Raw genomic sequence first — 23,068 nt, 5'->3', positions numbered from 1 at the left:
TTCCAGGTTCTACCTTTGCAGCATGACCCGCTGCAGGTGGGACTTCTTCTTGGGACCACCAGCATCTTTGGGCAGCTGTTCGTCGCAATTTCTACCGTTTACAACCGCTTTAGTTTCAATCATCTTGTGTTTCCTTGACTACCTTAACGACTCGCAATTCACATCCCACTCTGTCTACGATCCACGCTAGACTGAATATCTACGAACAAGACACGACTCTGGTTGAGCTATCTCAAAAAAGAAGTAGAAGATCCAACGTTTGAGATATGGCGAGGAAAGTAGAGCTCGCGCGTGGACTAGCAAATCACGCGAGTGCGAGAGAGGTGAATAAAACATTCAATCTTTGCCTAGGACCACGCTTATTGTTGGGTAAGAATATTCAACAAACACGCGGATTATCAAGATCAAGTCCCCCTTCCCTAGGGGGTGTCATCTTTCTTTTGTTAGTACGATATGGTCGAGGCCGAGGTTACTACTCCTGAGTGAAGATAGTGCCGACGGATTTGTTTGTATGCGAAGTCAGTGAGAGGTCAGAAAATTTTTCTTTGAATAGTTGATAATAATGTGAAGTTTTATATAAATTTTCATTAGGGTGGTCCGAATTCGGAAACCTCCTTATTATTTTAGATTTGCCCATGAATTGGTTACATTGAAAATAATTGTTCCGAATATTACCTCTGTTTCGATGTTATTTTACCTCAATGTATGTGAAATGAGTGCAATCAATTTAAAAAAATCCATAGATCTAGGGTTTTCTCTCAAAATGTATTTTCCATAAAAGGGAACTTAGCTAGCAAAATCTAAACTTAGAAACATGTACCCTCCCTGTAAAGGCTTATGAATTGATCTCAGTTAAAAGGTTCTCCAAATCTCTGAACTGCAAATGTAACATCCTGGAGCAGAACTGTTAAATTCTTATAAGCACTAATTGAATTGAATTGAATTGAATAAAAAAAATCACTTGTTTTCTATCAAAAAATCTGTCGACATTCCAAGATGTAATATTACCAAGATTTTTTATACAGTGAAAATTCAAAAATTGAGCTTGATCTGAACACGGGAACCCCTCTCACCGAGCCATTGAAATTTGTATGAGAAAAATTGTCAAAATGTATGGAGAGAAGCAACTATTTCAGTTTTTGGCTAATATTCTTTCATTTTTCGGAGGCAAATAAGGCCGTTGCAAATATTTTTAAAATTTTATGTTGTCCTTCGAAATTGTCCCGAAAAATCAGATGGCAAAAATTATTTTTTCTAAAAACCACAAACATTTAAAGGAAAAAGAAGTCTAACCAATCAAGTAAAAAATAACATGGTAATATTACGTCTGAGTATGAGTACATCTTTACTATCAGAAAAAAATGAGCAATTTCACCTCTAAAAATATGTAAATTTACCACCCTTGTGACGAAATTTTTCAGGCGAAATTGAAGTACAGTCCAGACTCGATTATCCGAATGCCTTTTCAAAATTTCACTTCGGATAATCAAATCACGAAAAAAAAATTTATGTATTATTTTTGATTGTTGAGGAGTCATACTAAAGACTCCTAAACTACTCTAAAGTGATTAAGAATTTTAAATCCAAGATGGCGGCCAAAATGGCGGTGATGAAATATTGAAAAATTGCATTTTTTAATTTAATAGGCAATCAATCATTCAAATTTGACTAAAATGGGTTCGCAGAACTCAAATTTTATGTAAAAAGTAAGAAAATAAAAAAAATACGAAAACATTTTTTTTTGATCGTGATTCGATTATCCGAAGTCTTATACAAACCATCGGATAATCGAACTTCGGATAATCGAAACTTCGGATAATCGAGGCTTCGGATAATCGAGTCTGAACTGTAATATTACATGGTAAAATATGTAATATTAAACCTTTCAAGCATGTTAGAGCTCCTTTAAAAATATCTGGATTTTTGGACATATTTAAAAAAAAAATAAAAATTTGTCGATACTTACATATTTTGAAAACTAATGATTGCATAACAACTGGACTGGTTGAAACGTTTTTATTTGGTTAAAATGCAAAAATAACAAAAGGTAATGCATTCTAAATAGTTAACAATCTGTTGCACAACATTTCAATGAATATTTCAATGTTTAGATAAGATTTTTCTACTGTTACACAGTAACAAAATCATGGTAATATTACATCTGGGATGAGCACATCGATTATGTCAGAAAAAATGTGTTATTATCCCCTAAAAAAATGTTAATTTACTACTTTTTTTTTTTTTAATTGAAGTAATATTACATCATAAAAGAGGTAAAATAAAACCTTACAATTTAACACCTTCTACATTTTTTAACACAATATTGGGTGTTTCTGTTTTTTCTGTCTGAATAAATTTCTTAATTTATGAAACTCTTTACAGAAAAAAAAAACTATTTTAGTTTTGGAATGAAAATCATTATTAAAATTAAAAACATGGCTGGTTCAAGTTTGTTCAGTTTATTGGATATAGTACACAGTAAAGAAAGCTTAATTTTGCACGATATAACAGTTGTAAATTAACCTGCCAGGATTGGAAGAGGACAAATTTTTAAGAAACATTAGTCATCAAATCAAAATTAAATACACAGGAGTATGCTTTATTTTTCTAAAATGGAAAAAGGCAAAAAAAAAAAAATTCTAGGAGGTTACAAAAATTATTGTTAAATGTTACCTCTTTTTCTATAATACCTTAATTTATTTGAAAATGTGAAATTACACATAAAATGATGTTAATTTTCATATATTTATATTTAATAAAATTACAATTACATTAATTTTTTTCTGAAAAATATGGTCAAATCTAAAGATTTATTTTACAAATGTACAATGCGATTTCGTTTATAACATGCATTGATATGATAGGATTTGGTTATTTATTTTACATGGAACTCAATTTTCTTACGGTAATTGTTAATTTAAAAAAAACTTTTTAATTGATTATTGACAATGTTAAACAAACTAATTGATATCACACTAAATCAGACTCCTTCGGCTTGCATTCATGTTCAGAAAAATGATGCTATAAATTCTATCTAGAGATTTAATTAAATCTAATAATTTTTAAAAAAGTTGTGTGTGCACAAAATGCGATTAGATAATAATTTCACAATGTTGCAATCATATTTGAAAAATTGATTGTGTTTTTCCTGGCAGTGAAGGGTTCATTATTTCAAAATCTTATACTACCAACAAATCTTTTCACTGTATGCCATTAAAACAATCGCGAAGAAAAACTCAATATTTTCCTTGCAAGTATTATTGATCAATCAGTTTATAGGCAAGGTCGCGGTGCACCACCAAGTTAGTGACATCAGCGCGGCGAATGTCAATGCCAAACAAATTGCGTATTTCGCGTGCTAAGAAAAATGCCACGTAAAATCGTAAAAATAAAGCAATATTTTCCCTCTAGTCAGCCGACGCGGCTTAGTTTCACATCTTTGAAGTTCCACACATTTTGACGTCCGGCCAAAATAAATTTTCATTTGTATGTTTTGCTGAACAAAATTTGCAGAACCAATCCGGTGCACGTTTTACGTAATAATTTATGATGTGCAAATTTTCCACATTCTAGCTCGCGTAAAAAAGGTAAACAGAGTTGGCAAAATTTGTTTTTCGCACTGCCAAAGCCAACACTCGTTGTTTTTTTTTTCCTCCCGAACCAAAAACACTTGCTGCAGCTCACAAATGCACACAACAAACACCCTTCGCTCCCGGACAGGACTTGAATAGCTTTCGTTCGTGTTTTGCGTTGTAGGCCCCGACTCGACTGTGAATGAAACGGCGGAATCCACGAGCGCTCCGAATGTAGCGAGATTCTCTGAGAAGGTGAAAGTCCCTGCTTTTCGGGAGAATAGATGGTGTACGATATAAGCCTCTCGGGTGGACGATAAGATGTAAACATATACCCTCTGCTTAAGGGTGTTAGTGCTGAGGGGAAAGCAGTGATGGTAGTTTTGTTGGAATAAACGTGAGAGAAAAGTTTTTGAAGTAAAAAAATTTTCTGGAAAAAATAAATTATTTGCGAATGGTTTCAAACGACGTATATAAAAGCCCAAATTTAAAGAGTTAGTATGAGCATACACTTTAATCTGAGTTTAAGGTATTAAAATACATGCTTTCAAATTTTACCAAAATACATTTTAAGACATTTGGTTGCGTGATTTTCAAATTCCCGACTATTCCAGAAACTCAAATAATAATCTAAATAATGGTTTCAAACCAAAAAAAAATGTCAAATCAAAAAACTCTTTATATAAAAAAGTAAATATCAGCCACCGGAAAAAAATAAATTAATTTTAAAGAATTCAACAATTGACAATTCTTGTAAAACATAAATTTAACAACAAATTCCTAAAAAACACTTCAAAAATGGAAAAACTCATTAGTTGGATTCAGAATAGAAACATAAACAGAAAAATAACCGAAATCTTAATAATACTTATAATTTTAGATACTTCGTTTCAGCTGAAAATGGCAAAAAGCTAAAGAAAACTGAATTTATTTTTTAAATTTTAGGTCAAAGGACGCCTAAAACATGTTTACTATTATTATTCTTTCAAAGAATTAAGAAAAATATCTAGGAATTCGTTGGTAACAAGGATTTGACCAAGTTCCATTTTCAATTTTGCAAATTTTGATATCGATTGTTTCAATCATTGTCGATTTATCTAGTTGTCAGTATTCAAGAGCGAGTCCACGAACAGAACATACCCAACTCGCATTGACCTCACCAATTTGCCAGAAATTTTAAGAGGTTGTTTGGACATATATAACTAGCATCTAGGCCAAATATGAGCACTCTAGATCAACGGGAAGTGAAGGAAATCAGGACACAAAGATAAAAGGATAAAAAACTTGAAAAAAAAAACGCCAAAAATCTTAAAAAGGCTGTAACTAAGACAAACATCAATACCGTAAAACGGGGTGCCTTTGATAGCCGGGGTGACTTTGATAGGTTCGAGATTTTTCCGCAAAATGAAGAGTACTATTTAAATACGTACGGAATGGTTTAGAATCATACTGATCGTGGTAGAAAAAAAAAGTACTTCAAGAAGAACTTTTCATAAAATTTTGAAAAGTTTAAAAAGTTATTTAACTTTAGTTAAGAAAATGTTGATGAAAGTCATTATTTTAAACTTCTCAAAGTGTCATGATTTTCACAATGAACATGATTTTGAATCGTTAAACGGAATGCATTTTCGGATTCATCAAACTATTTTCCACTAGGAGAAGGTTAAATAAGTTTACAAATATTAAATATATGTGTTTTTGAAACAAAATTTAAAAAAATCTCCATATTTATATGCAATTTCAGTTAAACAAATTTTATGTAAATTGTGAAAACTTGTGATTCGTGCTTCGAATTCAGTATAAAATGCAATATAAATCGATAATTTTATACACAAAACGAGTTTAAAAAAAAATTCAGGCTAAATTACGACTTTTTAACAATTTTACCTAAAATAAAAATGTATTTTGTTAAAAAGCTTATAAACTTAGTTAACTAAATAAAAACATTGATTTTTTTCTTTAAAACTATATTAGCTACTTTAGTGATGGTACATTTAACGTACAAAAAAAGTTTGAACATCTTAAATATGATTTTAACAAGAAAAACTATGACTATCAAAGTCACTCTGGAATTTAACCTAAGAATTATTAACGTAACTATTTTTCTAAACACTATTAAAAAAACTTTTTTTCCAAAATAGTGCATGGACTTTGTGTGGCCTAACCCAGAACATGTTTTAAAAATAATAATCTTGAGTCACCCCGGTTTACGGTAATTGGATTTTATTCGATATTTAAGTTTTCCGGTAAAAGAAAATCAAGCCTCTATAGTAATTTACCCATACTCAAAAAAAAAGTTCAAAGGGAAAAATAGTTGAAATGACTGGATGAATTCAAAATATTTCGATTTGATTAAACCAACAGGGCCACCAAAAAAACCAATGCCAAACTCAAGTTGGGATCTTTTTTCAATCAATTTGACAAAATTAAACAAAAGAAAAATTTTAAGCTGGCAATTATTGTTAAAGTTAGGCTCTATTTTTTTTATTATTTTTTCATTAATTTGTTGTTTTTTGTTACCTCATTTTGACAAACAAAAGTTAATAAAACTATTATGATTCATGAAAAAAAATATCATGAAAATCTGTGTTTTTATTCATCAGGATTTTGAATGTCTTTAATAGCCTTTTCAATCTCAAATAGATTGAAATTGTGAAAAGAACCTTTTATTAATAATATTAAAAATTGTGCAAAATATAAAAAAAATATTCAAGAATTAGAAAAAAAATTAACCAATATGCCTGAGTTTCCCGATTCCGATTTTTCGGGGATTTTTGCGAATTCCCGACTTTTTTTCCGATTTCCCGACTAAAGTAGCCACCCTGAGTGTTACAATATCTCAACATTGCTTTGACCAAATCGGCTCAACATTTTGTTAAAAACTTTTTTGCACATGTTTTTTTATGCTCATTTCTAGATTAAATTTTCAAAATATCCTATCTGCATAGGAAACCCATGGCTCATAGGTTGATTTGAAAATTACTCTAGATATCATAATTTTTAAGTATTTCATTTTTTGAACTGACTTTAAAAGTTTAATTTGAAAAGTTTTTCAAAGATAGGCCAGCTCTTTTCTAGTAAATTTATTTTTGTTATTTATTTATTTATTTATTGTTGGATTAGCAAACATTCTTTAGAAAGTAAAATACAGTAGATACAATCCACTTTTGTATAACTCCCTGAATTTTAACAGATACCAAGAAAAATTCGCAATTCGCAATTCGCAATTTTCAGTGTTAGAACGGGCCTTGACCGATCTTATGCACCAGGTTCCCGACGAACACGCACTGCCCTTACACCTACATCTCATCCTTGCTCTGAGTCAGTACGAGCAGCACGCTAGAACACGCTTTGAGTGTTCGTGCCAGGCATGCACACCTTCTTTTCCGGTTACGCATTTTAACTCGGCCGGGGGTGGTACATTAAGTAGGGTTTGATGTAAGTATAAGCGCCTAACCATCTATAGTGTGCCTATCAACTTTCATTAAAGCAAAAACTGTTTTATTTTTAGTTTGAATTCAAAAACTAGTTGTTATTTTACTGTGTATTGTTTTCTTCTGAAATCTTTCCTAGTGTTGAGTCGTGTTTATATGTTGCTATTTCTTTTGTCGCGGTGTTTTGTTACAATTTTTGGTCCTAAGCATGTTTTAAAAGTTTACCAAAAATACAATAGTAATATTTGTGTTAATCCTTTAACCATTCCATAAATTGAGTAAGGGTTCAAACCTCACTTGTTTGAAGAAAAGGGTGAAGATTGATAACAATAGACAGTAACAGAGAATTTATTTTATAAAAATCAAGAATCAATAGTAAGAGAATGATGAGCGTATTTTAAAGAATAAAAATGAGAAGCTAGATGTATTAGATGTAAAATTAGACAATAGTTAATAAATAGAGATACAAAACAAGCTTAGATTAGTAATGATAATTTATAGGACAGATAAAGAATTATTCAAATAAATAAATTCGCAATAAAATCAAAAAAGATTAGGCAAATGATAAATAGACTTGATATTACTAGTACACGAAGGAAAAGTATATTTTTAAGGAAAAAAAAAAAAAAAAACAAAACAAAGTTTGTTCCAGCAGTATCAATTGGTAAAAAAGAGTGGAAAAGCTTTGAGAGATAAGAGAAACAAAAGTTAGTAAAATCAAAATCAAATGATGGATATTAAACAGAAGAATCAGTGAAGAATTGAGAATCAGTAGAGCAAAATAAAAATAGGAGATAGGTGGTAGCTGAGAATGAATAGAAGAGAAAACCCCGTTGTGCGATGTTTCAGGTACATCCACAGCAGTTGACTCAACATACTGCGAATCAAAACAATACCGTCTACAATCACAAATTACTTCCCTTTCCCACATTGTCGCGCCCCTTTCTTTTAGCCGTCTCGACTCTGACCCGCGGTGGTCAAAGGTTTACGATCCGTTTCCACAGGCCACCAGCTAGGTCATCATGAAAACCAAGCCAACGTGGAGGTAAGAAAATAGGACACTCGCAAGGAACCAGAGCTATACTGTTCTGATCAAGATAATTCGGATGATCTAACAGAACTACGGATGTAGTTAGTTACGCTCCTTCCAGGATGTTCCTTACGTGGACGTCAACCGAAGAGCACGCAACAAGGTCAGTGCCATTGCATGCTCTTAGGTATCAATCCTTGACCTGCTTTAACAGATACCAAGAAAAATACTATGAAATCAGAGATCGATATTTGAAACATCGATACTATTTCAATAGTTTTTCTCCGAAAAAATATTAATTCAGTCATATTTTGTAACAGGCTATGACTACAATTTTATGCTTGGTTTATTCAAGATAAAATAAATTATATTATTTTGATATTAAAAATCAGGCCTTTTGAAATTTCAATGTTTTGTCTGAGTCCTTTGAAAATTTGATTTTTTCATGGTCCACGTTGAAATCGCAAATTTAAAATTTGAATTTATGTTATTTATTTAAAGATTGTGTTGCAAATTATTTCATAACTTCTTGATTTTTAAATGATACTTTTAAAGGCCACTGCATATTTTATTTCAAGTTGTTTTCTCCACCCCCCCCCCCCCCCCCCATTGTATAACAATCATTTTTGTATTTTTTAAACAGATAGGTTAATTTTAAAATTCAGGAAATTTTTAATTTTCGAGTCAAAGGTCGGAAAATGATAAAAAACATCAGTTAAAAAAAATTCTTCAATTCATTGAAAAAGGGCTTGACCATTGCAATGCATTGATAAAGAAAAGAGAGGGAAGGAAATAAAATAAACATTTAATGTACTTTTTGAAAATTATACAAATCGCTTTCGAGGTTATTTAAATTTTTTCACGTTCCGTAAACAAAATGTTTTGGAACTTATGGTCTTCGTGAAACTTACAGTTTTTCCGCGTGAAAACATTCACATTCTTCAAAATATTTTTGATTTTTCATAAATCATGGTTGAAGGAACGGAAAAAAATTAAAAAAAATAGAGCTGAAACATTTTGATTTACTTTGTTCGAAATAAACCCACAGATTTTTTTTATGGTATTGCATTGTACTCTTTTGAACTGTATTGTCAGAGAGAAGTGAAATGTTCAGTATTCATATACTAAATAGTTAATACTCTTTGGTATTGTATTGCAGTTGTTTATAAAGTGCATCATTTTTAAAGAATCGAAGAAATATCTGAAACAATTAGTTCGATTTTCAGATAAAATCCGCTGGCAACCCTGCCACACCTTCTTCTCACCCCATCAACACTTCATTCACACAACAGCACTTTATCCCCAACAAACACCTTACAACACACATCCGCGCGTCGTATCACGTTTCTCGTAAAGGTGGTTCCCTCCAAAAAGAGCAAGCAAATAAATTAGGGCGTCCAATTTTCCCGGGTTTTGAATTTCCCGGGAAACGGGAAAAATATTTTTGGAATCCCGGGAATTCCCGGGATCCCGGGAAATTTTCGAAGAAGTTATAAAATCTATGTTTCCATTATATTTGTTATGTTTTTTAAGCTTAAATCATTAAATTAGCTCAATACCGATAACTGGTGATAAAATACACTTTAATCTGAACAAGGACAGCAGTCTTGAAATAGTTTAGAACACATATTTTTTTTGTTCTTCGATGTGCTTTGGAATTTAAATGAACCGCAATTTTTAATATATTTATTTTATTTATTAATTTATATAACATGACTAAACTAAACTATCTAAAAAAGCAAGAAACGAAACAAATAAAGTTTTAGCAGACAATGTTAATTTTTGGATAAGTTTAGAATGTTATATTTTAAATTTAAAACATATTTTGAAAATTATTTTTAGGTCACTACCGCCAACTGGGGATAATCGGGACTACAGTCTGAAAAGTACAGAAGATTTTAGAGCAATAAATTTGAAAATTGGCGTACTAATAGTTTTGTTCTGTTCCTTTTGTAACCGAAACCAATCAAAACAATTAGAACAGTATGCAAAAAAAAAAAAAAAAAATGCGTAAGCAACAACTTTTATCCTGATTTGCTCCGGATGCTGGTTTTTGATTAAAAATTAAATTATTTTTTTTATTTAATATTTTTTTCAAGTTTAAAGTCCTAAATATACGTGAATATATTACTTAGTCTTTTTTTTAATAAATAAAATGTATTAGAAAATATTTTTGGCGCAAAGCATTTTGCAGTTCTGTAAACAAAAATTTTAGCAATTTTCCATAATAAGCCAAATCAATGCTGATATATGCCGAATACAAATATTAATGCTTTAAAATTATTATCCATTACTAAGTATTCAACTGTTCATCTATTTCCACAACCAAATCAGATATTGCAGACAAAAATTTGATTTGTTTTCAATTTCTGGAATTCCCGGGACAAAATATAAAAAAATCCCGGGATTCGGGAATTCCCGGTTTTGGAAAAATCCCGGGATTTTTGTCCCGGGAATTCCCGGGATGGACGCACTAAAATAAATGTTATCCACCCATCTAGTATGCGATAATCTCCACTTTCACCACAATTTGTCACCGTGACCAAAATTGATGTCATCCTCCTCGCCCAAGGACGTTGTCCCTGTTTAAGGTGCGCCCACACAGCTCGGACCCAACCCAACCCAACTTTACAACACACCACGCGACATCCCACCCGTCGCCGCCTGCTATGAATGACATGGAAGGTCAACCACTTTTCCGTCCACACTACTGGGACGAACTTTCGCGGAAATGTCACCCGTCTCTACCTGTCCGGATGTTTGCCACCCTGAATCGCCGCCGCCAGCCGATTCCGTAGCATTACGCGACACTTGGACACGATCAGCTTGAACATTTCCATGCGGGGTTGCTTCGATCGAAGAACTGACAAAAAACGCTACGCTCTACGGTCAATCGAGGATGGTGGTTACAGCATCACTACTGAACTGAACTACTCTGCCGCCGATTCAGGGATAGGTCGCGGACGATTGATGGGATGTTCTGCTGTAGAGAAGCAGAAGCATGTGCAGATGAGTTGGATACACAACAACCTGACGCGAGATATCTATAACTGTATTACGGGCTAGATTCACACCTTGAGCTGGGCAGCGCTTCCTGGTTGGCCGCACAACATACACGGCAAAAACACGGCGACACGACGAACACAGCGACTTGAGACTTGAGCAGCGGCTACAGGTTCCAATATCTACATCGGGTAATGTCACTTAATCGAGGCAAAGCTGTAGCAAGCTTGTAGATCCGCGCGCGCGTTGATGAACACTGAATTACACTGAACACACACACAGAACACACGCGGAGAAATGGACAGCGCCGAAACGTCAGAGGTCAGTCCGTCAGTGTCTGGTACAGAACATCAGCCCGTCGTTACCTTGGGATTAGCAGTAGCGCTCGGAAGCGTCTCGTACTGAACACACAGGTCGTCCGTACGCATGGTCCCATCATGGTGTGCGTAAGATCGGTAAGACTGGTATCTGCTTGCAGGTGGTGGTCGTGACTACTTTCTCCTCTCACCACGACTACGCTTTCCGCGTTTCTTCTCTTTGTGTGTTGCTGACCAGGCCACAACAGCTGTGTGGTTCGCGGTGAGAGCGCGACTGTTCCCGGTCGCGAGCGTTAGTCGCGAATCCGCTCACGTTCGCTCACGCTCACGCTCTCTTGATTGGTTTGTGTCTTGGCTAGAAGAGTGTGTGTGGGTGGTGGAACGTTGTGGGGTGGGGATTTGTGGGTGAAATAGAGGAGGTGAGATGGGAAGAAAAACGTTGATTCAAGGTCAGTTTTATTTGCTGTTCAAAATTGATGTGCTATTTTTCGAGCGGTACACACACAGAGTGACACGATCCGGCAGCAACTAGCAAACACTGTAGGGTTGTGACTTTGTAACGGGTTTAATTAAAGGCAAAATTATTGAAGGGTGAAAAAGGAGGTTAATTGTTGTTGAATGGAGACGCTTTGTTCTTTTTAGTGGTTTCATGGTGATTTTTACGGAAATAAATACATTTTTTTATTTATTCCATAAAGATTGTCGTTATATTTAGTACCAACGTGCTGATGAGCTAAAAATACTGGAGTGATTAAGATAAATATATAAACCCCATACAAAAAAAAGACAATTAACGCAGTTTCATATGAAATTTCATACGATTGAGCTTAAATTAGGTTCAAGGATTAATTAAAAGTGTTTTAAATGCATTTTACACTAGTTCAGTTCTTTTGCAATCATTAGTTTTCAAAAAATGTAACTTTGAACTTTGAACATTGAAATAAAATTTTTACTGGCCTAATTGAAACAAAATAAATATACTCTTTTAAAGCTTTCACTAAGATGTATTTTAAAATATTTCAGTAAATTTCTAATTTATAAGTTCTTAAACATTTTTAAAAATTATTTATTTTTTTGAAAATACTTAAATTTATAACTTGCTATAATCAAGAGATGCGAAATTTGGTATGTATTTACACTGTAGGCTAGCTTCTGAGGCTATAATGCTACAAAATTTCGGTCGAGGCGTTCGAAATTGAACACTTTTGTCTTTTTCATATATCCGTGAGCCACGCTAATTTACAGTAATTACAGTTTTTTTTTAGAAGAATGCTCAAATTTTCACAAAATACCGTATTTCAAGAAAATATTAAAAAACAAAACTTTTAATATCGTTTTAAACTATTAGAAATGTTGCGTGCATTTTCTTTTTTTTGCAATAAACTGAAAAAATAAAAAAAAAACGTTAATCATAAAAAATCATTATTTTCAATATGGGTGCGAAATTTTCGATTTTTTTCACTTGATGACAGTTTGTAATTGTAAAAAAATACAACACTTAAAGAAAAATCATCTCATTTATGCAAATACTTGTTTTTTTTTATATTTTCATTTAGGTATCTAAAATACATAAAAACCTACTTTAAAAATCATAAAATTTTTAATATTTTAATGATTTACAGTATTTTAAGAAAAAAATGTATTTTGGGAGATTAAAAAATAATAATTGTAAATTTAAATTTGAATGCATTATTTAAAAAAATCAACAGTTTTCAACATTTCAAAGTACCAACGATTTTAAATTTCGCTTGAAAAAATCGTTGAAATATATTTTCAACGGTTTAAAGTACAAATGCATAAATATTTTCAAAAAATATGGTATTTTATAAAAATTTGAGTGTGTTAAATTGAAAATGCATACCAAAATTTTACATCGTTTGAAACCCATATTGAAAACTAGAAATTAGGATGGTACAAACATTTTTAAAAGTCAGGGGGGCAAAACAGATATTTTTTTCAAAAAACTTCTTAATTTCAATGCAATTTTTAGTGCAATTAGCTGAAATCAATTTAAAATGCATTCCTCTGCGTTTAAAATCATTTTTGGCATGTTTGGGTTCATTTTTGAAAATTTTCGATGTTTAGTTTCGTAAAAAGATTTGATTCGCTATTTTTTGTTTTCTTCAAATCTTACATTTTCTGAAAACTAAAGATTGCAAAACAACTAAACTAGTGTAAAATGCATTTTAAAACACTTTTTGCATTCAAACGTTGAGACTATGGCTTGTTATTTCAATTTTTATATTTTTTGCCCCACTCCCCATTGACCTCTAGATTAGAACGACTTATATATAATATTCCACAATATGTTCACAAATTATTTACCCTGAATTCACATCACATTTTTTATATTGCAATTTAAATACATTTAGCATTAAAAACAAAATAAATCGAAAAGGAAAAAGTTAATTTCAAATATTCTCAAAACATTCAAGAAAAAGCTTGATAATAAAATGAAGTTATTTTGCTCACAACAACCCCCTGATATGCAGAAGTGTACAAGCTTTTGAGATATTTATACAATACTACCGCAATCAAATTTAAAGTCCTCCCTCTTTCAAAATTTCTCTCAAAAGATGGGAGGGCAAAAAAATAACTGAAACTAGACATTTTATTGAAAAGACTGTAAAACCGATTGAATACATTTTATGTATAATTGAATAAAGACTATTAAATCTTTTTACAAATTATGCATATTTTCATAGATTCATTGATATTTTCTAAATATTTAATACTAAATTAATTGTAATGATTTGTAAAACATTTTGTGATATTTTTCGTCAGTAAAATTTAATAAAATTAAAATTGAGCTTGAATTTTATTTTTCAATTTCAGATGCAAATTTCGCGTAAAATTTTATGGTAGATTTAAAAATGCGGAAACCAGAAAATAGTGAACAAAAACAAAAATCAATTTACTTTCAAAGTCTTCCCTTTCAATATCGAAGCAAATCCATAAATTTAAAACTAACCACCTCAAAACCCCACAACAAACCGGATATCGAGCAAAATTCCAAACCTCACAAAAAAAAGTTTGTTTACCACTCTAAATTTCCTTCCTGCAACCCGCTCACATGCAGCGGTAGATCGTTCGTACAGGTCAACAAAGTGCTTCACATTTCGGGTCTCTCTGGCTAGACATCGTGACTGCTCTTTGCCCAGCTTGTTGTTTTTTTTTTCTCTTCTGCTCCATCATTCACATGACACATTGGCACTTTTTGACTCCATCGATCAGTCGTGCAATCGCGTCAACACCATCACTTGCAAACCCACCCAAAATTGAGTAGCGTGCTGCTCTCGTTTGATCTGTTGGGGTCAACCATCAGCAGCAGCTTAGTGGTTACACTGTTTGACAAAAATGATGGAAATTTGTATTATTTTGTTTTTCAACAAAATCAACAAAACCAATTCCACAATTTCAATACAAGATATTCAAAATAAATGATAAAATTAAGCTTCATACTGTTCTTAGTTCAGTGCATATGAGTTGAGCAAATGCCAAATACGCCATCAAGACTTATGAATCAAGTGAATGAGTCAACCGACGCGACGCGCGACGAATCAAAACAGCATGACGACGACAGTCGAGACATGGCTTGGCTTAGCTTGAAGTTTTGTGCAATCTGCCGTTCGACACAAAGCGCCGCGGCGATGATCGTTTACGCGGTTGTCAGGTCAGGTTGGCGCGAGACCTAGGAGGGGTAGAGATCTTAGCCGACTAGAAATGTTAGGCAAGTCTTGATTTAAAATTTTGTTGAAATAGTTAAATTATCAATAAATTAAATTAATCAATTAAAAATTAACCAAAAATGTGAAATATTATAGCTTTTTTTTCTTTGTGAACTTGCCGAAATATCTTATTCAAATTTTTATAGGGTCAGAGCATAGAGCAGATTTGAAAGAAATGAATCGTGAGTGTCCCATTTTTGCTTAAGATAAAGTGCAGACATTTTTTATAAGTTGATAAAATGGTAAATTGATAAATGAAAAATTCTTCACGAAATCTGCCGATTTCAGCAATTTTATTTTACTTATCTTATTTATTTATTTGGATCAAACTATGTGAAGGCCATTTTGCGTCATTCATTTACCTCTACAAGTCTCGATACAACTGTCCATACAAAATTTTCTGATCGATTTGGTTTCTTCAGCAAAGTTGTAGGCATTGATTAACACTATTCACAAAAATAGAAATACAAAAATTCAATTTCCCAAAATCTCTTTTTTATATTTTTTGAAGCTTTTTTGATGTGTTTTAAGGAACAAAAACCTGCTTTTTTCAAGCCATAAAGAGATGTGGATGAAATGTTTGCCTCCAAGTTATTTACATGCTTTGTTAAAATTTGTTTTTTTTTTTGTTGGAAAAAATCTGTTTTCAATGATTTTATATTGCAATAATTTGCAAACCTGCCATTTTTTGTTTTTAAAATAGATCATTTTAAAATAACCACCATTTATAGAAAAAAATAGCATTTTTTATATTAGTTAAATATTGTACATCTTTGTCTACCTCTGAAAAAAAAATCAGATAGCTGATAAAATTATCTATAAATTTCATATTTTGGCTTTCAAATCGGACAGTAAGTTGCTGAGAAAGAATAAAAATCGATAAAATTAGGTTTTTTCATTTTCTAAGTGTCATGTAATAAGCACTTAATTTCCACAAAGCGATAGCTTGACAATCATTCGTCTAATTTTAAATTTGAATTACAAAAAAAAAAGTTAAATGTTTCGATATTTCTAAAAAAATATATTAATTTTTGAATGTAGTAAGTTTAGAAATGTTGAAAAATACATGAAAATTTGGTTTTCAATCATTAGCTGAATCACAAAATATTGAAAGGTTTTTTTTTTTTTCATTTTAAACACTGAAAATTTGGAGAATAGTTGTGGAGCTATCGTCTTTTGAAAAATAAATAACCAATTGATAAATTGATAAATTGATAAATTGATAAATTGATAAATTGATAAATTGATAAATTGATAAATTGATACATTGATAAATTGATAAATTGATAAATTGATTAATTGATAAATTGATAAATTGATAAATTGATAAATTGATAAATTGAAAAATTGATATATTGATATATTGATAAATTGATAAATTGATAAATTGATAAATTGATAAATTGATAAATTGATAAATTGATAAATTGATAAATTGATAAATTGATAAATTGATAAATTGATAAATTGATAAATTGATAAATTGATAAATTGATAAATTGATAAATTGATAAATTGATAAATTGAAAAATTGATATATTGATATATTGATAAATTGATAAATTGATAAATTGATAAATTGATATATTGATAAATTGATAAATTGATGAATCGTCAAAATTTTTATCAAGAATCAAGCGTTGAAATCGACGTAACCAGTAATCTTAATATTGAATGAAATAGATCAAAACACTAATTGATCAACTTCGCACCCACAGCTTCCCCTTCCAGTACTTTAATCTTGTAATTGCAAACCTAACCACAACCCACAACACCTCAACGGCAGCTGCAACAAAACGGTCTACTCCACTCGGGTCATAACCGCTCGGCCTGCCCCAACAACACCAGTCGAGCAAACCCATAAATTGCCCTCCTGCCGAAACGGAAGCAAATAATGCTGGTGGATGCTGTGCAGCAAAAAAAAAAAAAAAATACACACGTTAAAATACAGTTACCCCGGATGACCTTGCGAGAGGGTTGACGTTCACGTCATCCAACGCAGCTCGTGGCGCGGCATACGTCACCGAACCTTAATGGGGAGCGTTCAAAGATCTAGATCGTCACGCGCCAACGGCGACGAGACGCAGAGACATGAACTTCAGCGAGTAGGTACTTAAATCTAGGTTCGGTTCATCGACGACGCGGGGGATACTTTAGGAAGAACGCGTCGTCAACTGCCAACTTAGTTGTGGCTGATGACGACGTCCCACTGAGCTGGTGAGGTCTGGCTACGAGCAGAGAGGTAGTGCTCTAAGGCGACTATCAGACAATTCGACAGTTGTGTATTTTTTTGTTTGCCTTATACTTTGTAGGGTCCTTCCCTATGATCAAAGAAGCAATTTTTCATACAAATTTGACAGCTGTTTCATGAGAACGGAATTCCTGATAAATTTGGTATCTTCGGCAAAGTTGTAGGTATAGGTAAGAACAATTCTTCAAATTAACTTCAAGTAATGTACAAAAATGTTGATAAAGTTTTCGAGGTAAGTCAAGTCGTTGAGTGAAAGGAATGGCATGTAGTTCTACAGTACCCCTAATAAGCACTCTGATTTATGGCCAAACTGACCATTTGCTTGTTGTTCGTAGCAATCTAAGAGTTTTTAATGCATTTTCGATAATCTAGAACTTCATCGTAACAATCACATTAATCCGACATGGAATTTTTACGACCCAGAACTAGATCTTCCCCCCGGGGCCAAAACCTGTTTACTTCTCCGGGATGTCGCTCCCGCTCCCAAAGTGCAGGTCAATCTACTGCGCAGTTTGTTCTGCAGCCATCCATTCACTTTTGAGTAAACCAAACAAACAAAAAACGACGAGCACACGTTCTGCGATAGGCTGGGGCGACCGTCCAGGCATCGAACTTTGAACAAAAAACGGGACTGTTGAAAACAATTACCCGACAGTTCGTACAGTCATCAGGGTGAAAGAAAACTGCCAATTGGTTGGATTCGGAAAGTATCGATCATCTCGCGCTTTACAGGTTAATTATTGTTTAAATAAATGACGGTTTGGCCAGAGTCTCCTTCCTGATAAGTGTTCAAAAGTCGGAGGATTCCCAAACTCATCGGAGATAAACGACGCACCCACGATCAAACAGGTTAAGCGGGTTCGGACAATGGCGTGTGAACGTACCGAGTCATGTTATCGTGATCCAGACCTTGATCCCGGGGTGTAAACCTGATGACCGACAGAAAAAAAAGATGATCTTCGAGATGGCAACCAAACGTTCTGACCAAACTAGAACGCCAAGACCGGTTCACTCATGTGGTTTGTTGATTTGTTGGTCCCAGTCTGGGGCAAAACTTTTTGTGGTCGATGGCTTACTTCGAACAAACTTCCGCAATTCTATTATTTTACGCTTCCCACCCCGTAGTAATGTTCTGAGTGCGTTCGCGTTGCCGCGATTCGATACGGGTTAGAAGCTGGGAAACCTGGTCGTGACCGAGCGACACTGGAAACGTTCTATGGTGAACACATGTGGTCCATACCAGCACCATTAATCGATCGATAAATTGGTTGATTGAGTGTGGTGATTTGAGGAGCTATTCTAGAATCTAGAATGGACCCAAACTGGATCAACGATCGGTCAAACTCTTCCTGAACTCTCGACAACGACAACTCGAACAACGCGCGTGTTGCTATGGCAACAAACTTGTTGGTAGCGGTAGATCGTGCATAGATTTAATATCATTTTAATAACAACATCGCGGTGTGCGTTCCGACAAGCTACCCTTTAATCATAAGGTATTAGCCGGTACCGGTGTAAGTGTAAATTGACGCACGTGTGTTTGTGGAAAGAGGAAAGGAGTTGAGTGCTAAGTGTGGGTTAAGAAAGGGCCATTTACTTCCAAGAGAGTTTCATTAGCTATTGTATTGGGTAGTTCTAGGGACAACAAAGAAACAATATCGGTTAAAGAAGGTTTGTATGAAGCCTGACGCTGTGATTGATAACCCACACGACCGTTGAGGCTTGTGAATTTTAGAAGAACAAAGACTGGTATAGTTAAAAACTAACTAGATTGCTTAACTTTGCTCAAATTAAAATTACATTACATTCATCTTCCCAGAAACCGTTCAATTCCAAGCGAAACTTACTTGGGGATATCGAGGAGAATTTCTCTTATACCCTTAAAAAAGTGAAGCACCAGCACCTCCTGTCTACCGAAGCGTAGCTGACGGTAATGGACAGCTGTCACGGTGTTGAGAATCTGTTTCAAGTGTATTAAGGGGTTACATACATGTAGAAAATCACAAAATTTTATATTACAGAACATTTGTTAAGTCCACTCAAAAGATGATTATTTATCACTCCTGAAAGTTTCATGAAGATATTTTATGATTAAACTGAGTAAGAGACGTTATAAGCTCAAAAATTTGCCATGCGCAAAGCGGGCTGTCAAACTTTGTTGGCGTTTTTCTCGAAACCCCGAGTTGATTTACGGGTGCCACGATATCTCGAGATGGGATGGACCAAATTGGCTGAAATTTGAGGTGAAGGCTCTCAAGATGTATCCCGTGTGCATGACGAAGCCCAATTTTTAAAAATTGCTTTTAAAAAAAAATACAAAAATTAGAAACTAACGATTTTTTTATATGAAAAACACAAAAATATTTTTATTTTTTTTAAATAAACTTTTTGAAAATCGGGCTTCGTCATGCTCACGGAATCGATTTAACGAGTCTTCACCAAAATTTTGAGCCGATTTGGTCAAGGCAGTGTTGAGATATCGTGGCACCCGTTTTTTGAAACTGCTAACTTGAAATTACTATATCTCGGTAATGGGGCAACCAAATATCTTCAAATTTGTTTAGTTAGTAGGTGAAAATGTGTATATTAATGCCCTGAAAAAAGAAATTAAAAAAAGTTGAAGCGTGTGCTCACACTAACCTCTGACTTTTTTTTGCCGATATACATGTATGTAACCCCTTAATTAATATTTCCTAGATAATCATCAAATATCTATGACGAAATCCAGTCTGAAATTCGCGAAAATTATATGAAATAAAAATCATAATCCACGTAGTTTAAAATGAAATAAATTAAATAAGCAAAATCAGAAGATAAAATTTTGTGTGTATCAGTCCAGAAAATTCCTTCCAGATCTTTCTCCAAAAGATATTTTTGCGTTAAGCTCTCAACACGCTCCAGGGACCCGGCGTCTCAACGGTTTATTTATAAATATTTTTTTCGGTCAACAATTTGCATAATCCAACCGCGAACACGCAGTTTTGGGCCGGTCGCACACACCTTCTTCTCGTCAGGTAGCTCCCGTGTTTATGTTTGGCAGCTCTATGTTTGGCTTTCCTGTCATGTCTCCCTGGAACCTCCGCGAAGAAGTTGTTTATTTTGATATCCACACACCGTCCGCTTTGGTTTGGCGCGTGGTCAAACTTACTGTAATCTGCGAAACAGGGTTGGACATTACAGCACTTGTTTTATCAGGTTTTGTGATCAGTTAAATAAGATTTTTATTTTGTTTTCAAATTGTTAAAACAAAGAAAATTACATCTTTTCCAACACTGCTTCAAAATTCTTAGCAATTTCTAGAACCAATCTTCCAATTTTGGAATCTCACAATCACCCCCAGAAAGGTGAACAACACCCCCACCTCTCCGCTGTTTGTAGAACTTTTCGACAAGAACTGAACCGTGGCGCATGGTTCATAACTCCAGTCAGTTGAAAAATAAATTAATATTATATAGGTTTAGGTCAGTGAATTGCGCTTTTCTTGTCGGGAGGTTTGTAAGAAGTGTAAAGAACTTGTTTATGATGCCAAATTTTGCGCAGAAATTTTTCGGTTCGAAAATGTCGGCGGAAGGTGTCAAGCTGATGACTCATTTGTTGTTTACAATCAACAAAAGCTTAGTACTTTTTATTCGACAGGAAATAAATCATAATGATTGATGGCTTGATCAAAATTATGACCATTGACGGCGCCTGCCTTGTCAGACTGTAGATCTGAAGAAAGCGGTAAGGTCGTTGATAACGTAACCGAATCGAACTACCCGTTTGTAAGTGTAACTTTACAAATCTTCATGTACAACACCAACACTCCAAACCAACGACTGCAAATAACTACTATAAACAAGCTCATGAAACTTCAATCATAACCCTCACGTCGAATTAGATATTGCCCGGCGATAAGTGTGATTTGTGAGTAATGCATTTTGCAAGAGGGTTTTTTTTTCAGTCGTGATCGGGCTGTTTGACCGTGCCCCGATTGATTATACAGTCGGTCCGGAGATCCAGAGATCCGTGACGCGGCTGACACGCGAAGTTGCGCCGGCACTGTTTTGGCGGATTTTTGAGGGCGTTTGAGCGCGGTGAGACACCGCGAGTGCGTAACACCGCGTTGAGGTTTTAATATTTTTGGGGTCTCGAGCAAACGATGGGCTGGGGAAATTCGGATTGTGAGTCATTTTTTTTTCGGGGACTACCCCGTTTTGTTAGACATTGAAACCCCGGATCGGTTGACGGCGTTATTTAGTTGTGGGAGATTTGTAAGGATTTTGCTATATCATGACGGATAATTGTCAAGTTATCACGAGGAGATTTTCTTGGAAAGTGGCGTTTGACGGTTTTTGGGATTTTCTGATGCTGAACGACTCCATTTAAGATAGTTGATTTGATTTTTAGATGAAGCTGAAGATAAAAGCTACTTTCACTGTTTTTTTTATTAACCAGATAAGTTAGTTAAACCTATTTAAAATCTTAACTTTTCTATTATATATGATAAAGAACATCGTAATTAGCATTGAAGAAGATATGGAAATACAACATAGAAAAAAGGTTATATTACATCTGGGAATAAGTATCTTTTATGTAATAAACTATCTTTGATTTCACCTCTGGAAATGTATAGACTCACAACTTTTAAATCAAGACAAACATTTCAAAAAGGCCTAATATTGAATGTTTGGCCCTTTTGAAATGTTAGTCTTGATTTAAAAAAAATGAAAATATCGTTTTCGGAAAGATCCGAAAATTTCACGAATATTTCATGTTTTAACATAAAAAATCGAACCATTAGTTGCTGAGATATCGACATTACAAAATGGTGGGTTGTTTGGGTGAGACTTAGAAAACATCAATTTTCCTGTTTTTAAATCTTTGCATGGCAATTTCTCAGCAACTAAGGGTCAACAAATTTGATTTTACATCGAAAAATGAAGTGGAAAAATTTGGCGACCAATATTTCGATTTTTTGAAAAAATCAGTATTGATTCAAAAATTTATAAGTTGGTCAAAGATTTTTTGCCCATTCTAGAAATTTCTGTAGAGTTGGCATTTGATGTCCCTTAAAACATATCAGAAAATAAAAAAAATAAAAGTAGTGTTTGTTTGCAAATCAAGTTTTAGTAACAAAAAGTGAAATTAAAAATCACCAAAATGTTTTACCGTGCATAATATATTTTTTTTTAGTGTAGTCCTAATCCATACCTACAACTTTGCCGAAGACACCAAATCGATCAAAAAATCCTTTCATAGATACAGATTTTCAAATTTTCATAAATCATTTTTGTATGGACAGCTGCCAAATTTGTATGGAAAATTATATGGACAAACTAATGATGCAAAATGGCTTCTTTGGACATACCGAAAGCACCAAAAAAGTTTCAGCCAGATTAAAAAATACAAAAAAGACGAATGACTGAAATCTCAGAGAATTGAATAGTACCATTTTTTTTTGTAATAAAAAGTATTGGAAACATCTCATTCTCACAGTCACTAAAACATCACAAAATGACAAACAAGTGTTATTGCTTTTTCACAGTGAAAAAATCATGGTTATATTACAAAGAAAAATGCTGGAAAAAATCACATCTTTCAATGATGAATTGAGGAAAAATTAAAATGAAAAAGTGATAATACATAAAACGGTTAACAAAAGACTCTATTTTTTACATTGTACAAATATCTTTTTTTCAACAAGCCGCGTGAAATTTAGCTGTTTAGCTTTTTTAGCTGTTATCACACAGA

The 23,068-nt window shown here is 33.5% G+C and overlaps 1 protein-coding gene across 6 annotated transcripts in view; it reads right to left on the bottom strand.

Moving 5' to 3' along the window:
- LOC120420797 (nocturnin) overlaps positions 1-23,068 on the bottom strand; it is a 69,436-nt gene that overhangs the window by 8,015 nt on the left and 38,353 nt on the right. The window contains exon 2 of one of the 6 annotated variants that reach the window (XM_039583914.2): positions 11,405-11,711. The exons of 2 other annotated variants lie outside the window; for them this stretch is intronic. In XM_039583914.2, the coding sequence (XP_039439848.1) occupies positions 11,405-11,478 (74 nt within the window). In that variant the 5' untranslated portion in view covers positions 11,479-11,711. Of the gene's footprint in view, positions 1-13; positions 268-10,784; positions 10,967-11,110; positions 11,274-11,404; positions 11,712-23,068 lie in introns of those variants that run through there. 3 more of the 6 variants (XM_039583915.2, XM_039583913.2, XM_039583912.2) reach the window with 3 other exon arrangements.

Source organism: Culex pipiens, chromosome 2 (assembly GCF_016801865.2).
Source record: "Culex pipiens pallens isolate TS chromosome 2, TS_CPP_V2, whole genome shotgun sequence".
Classification (NCBI taxonomy): domain Eukaryota; kingdom Metazoa; phylum Arthropoda; class Insecta; order Diptera; family Culicidae; genus Culex; species Culex pipiens.
Note: the sequence above shows the minus strand (reverse complement) of the source record. Positions and strands in the feature narration are given on the sequence as shown.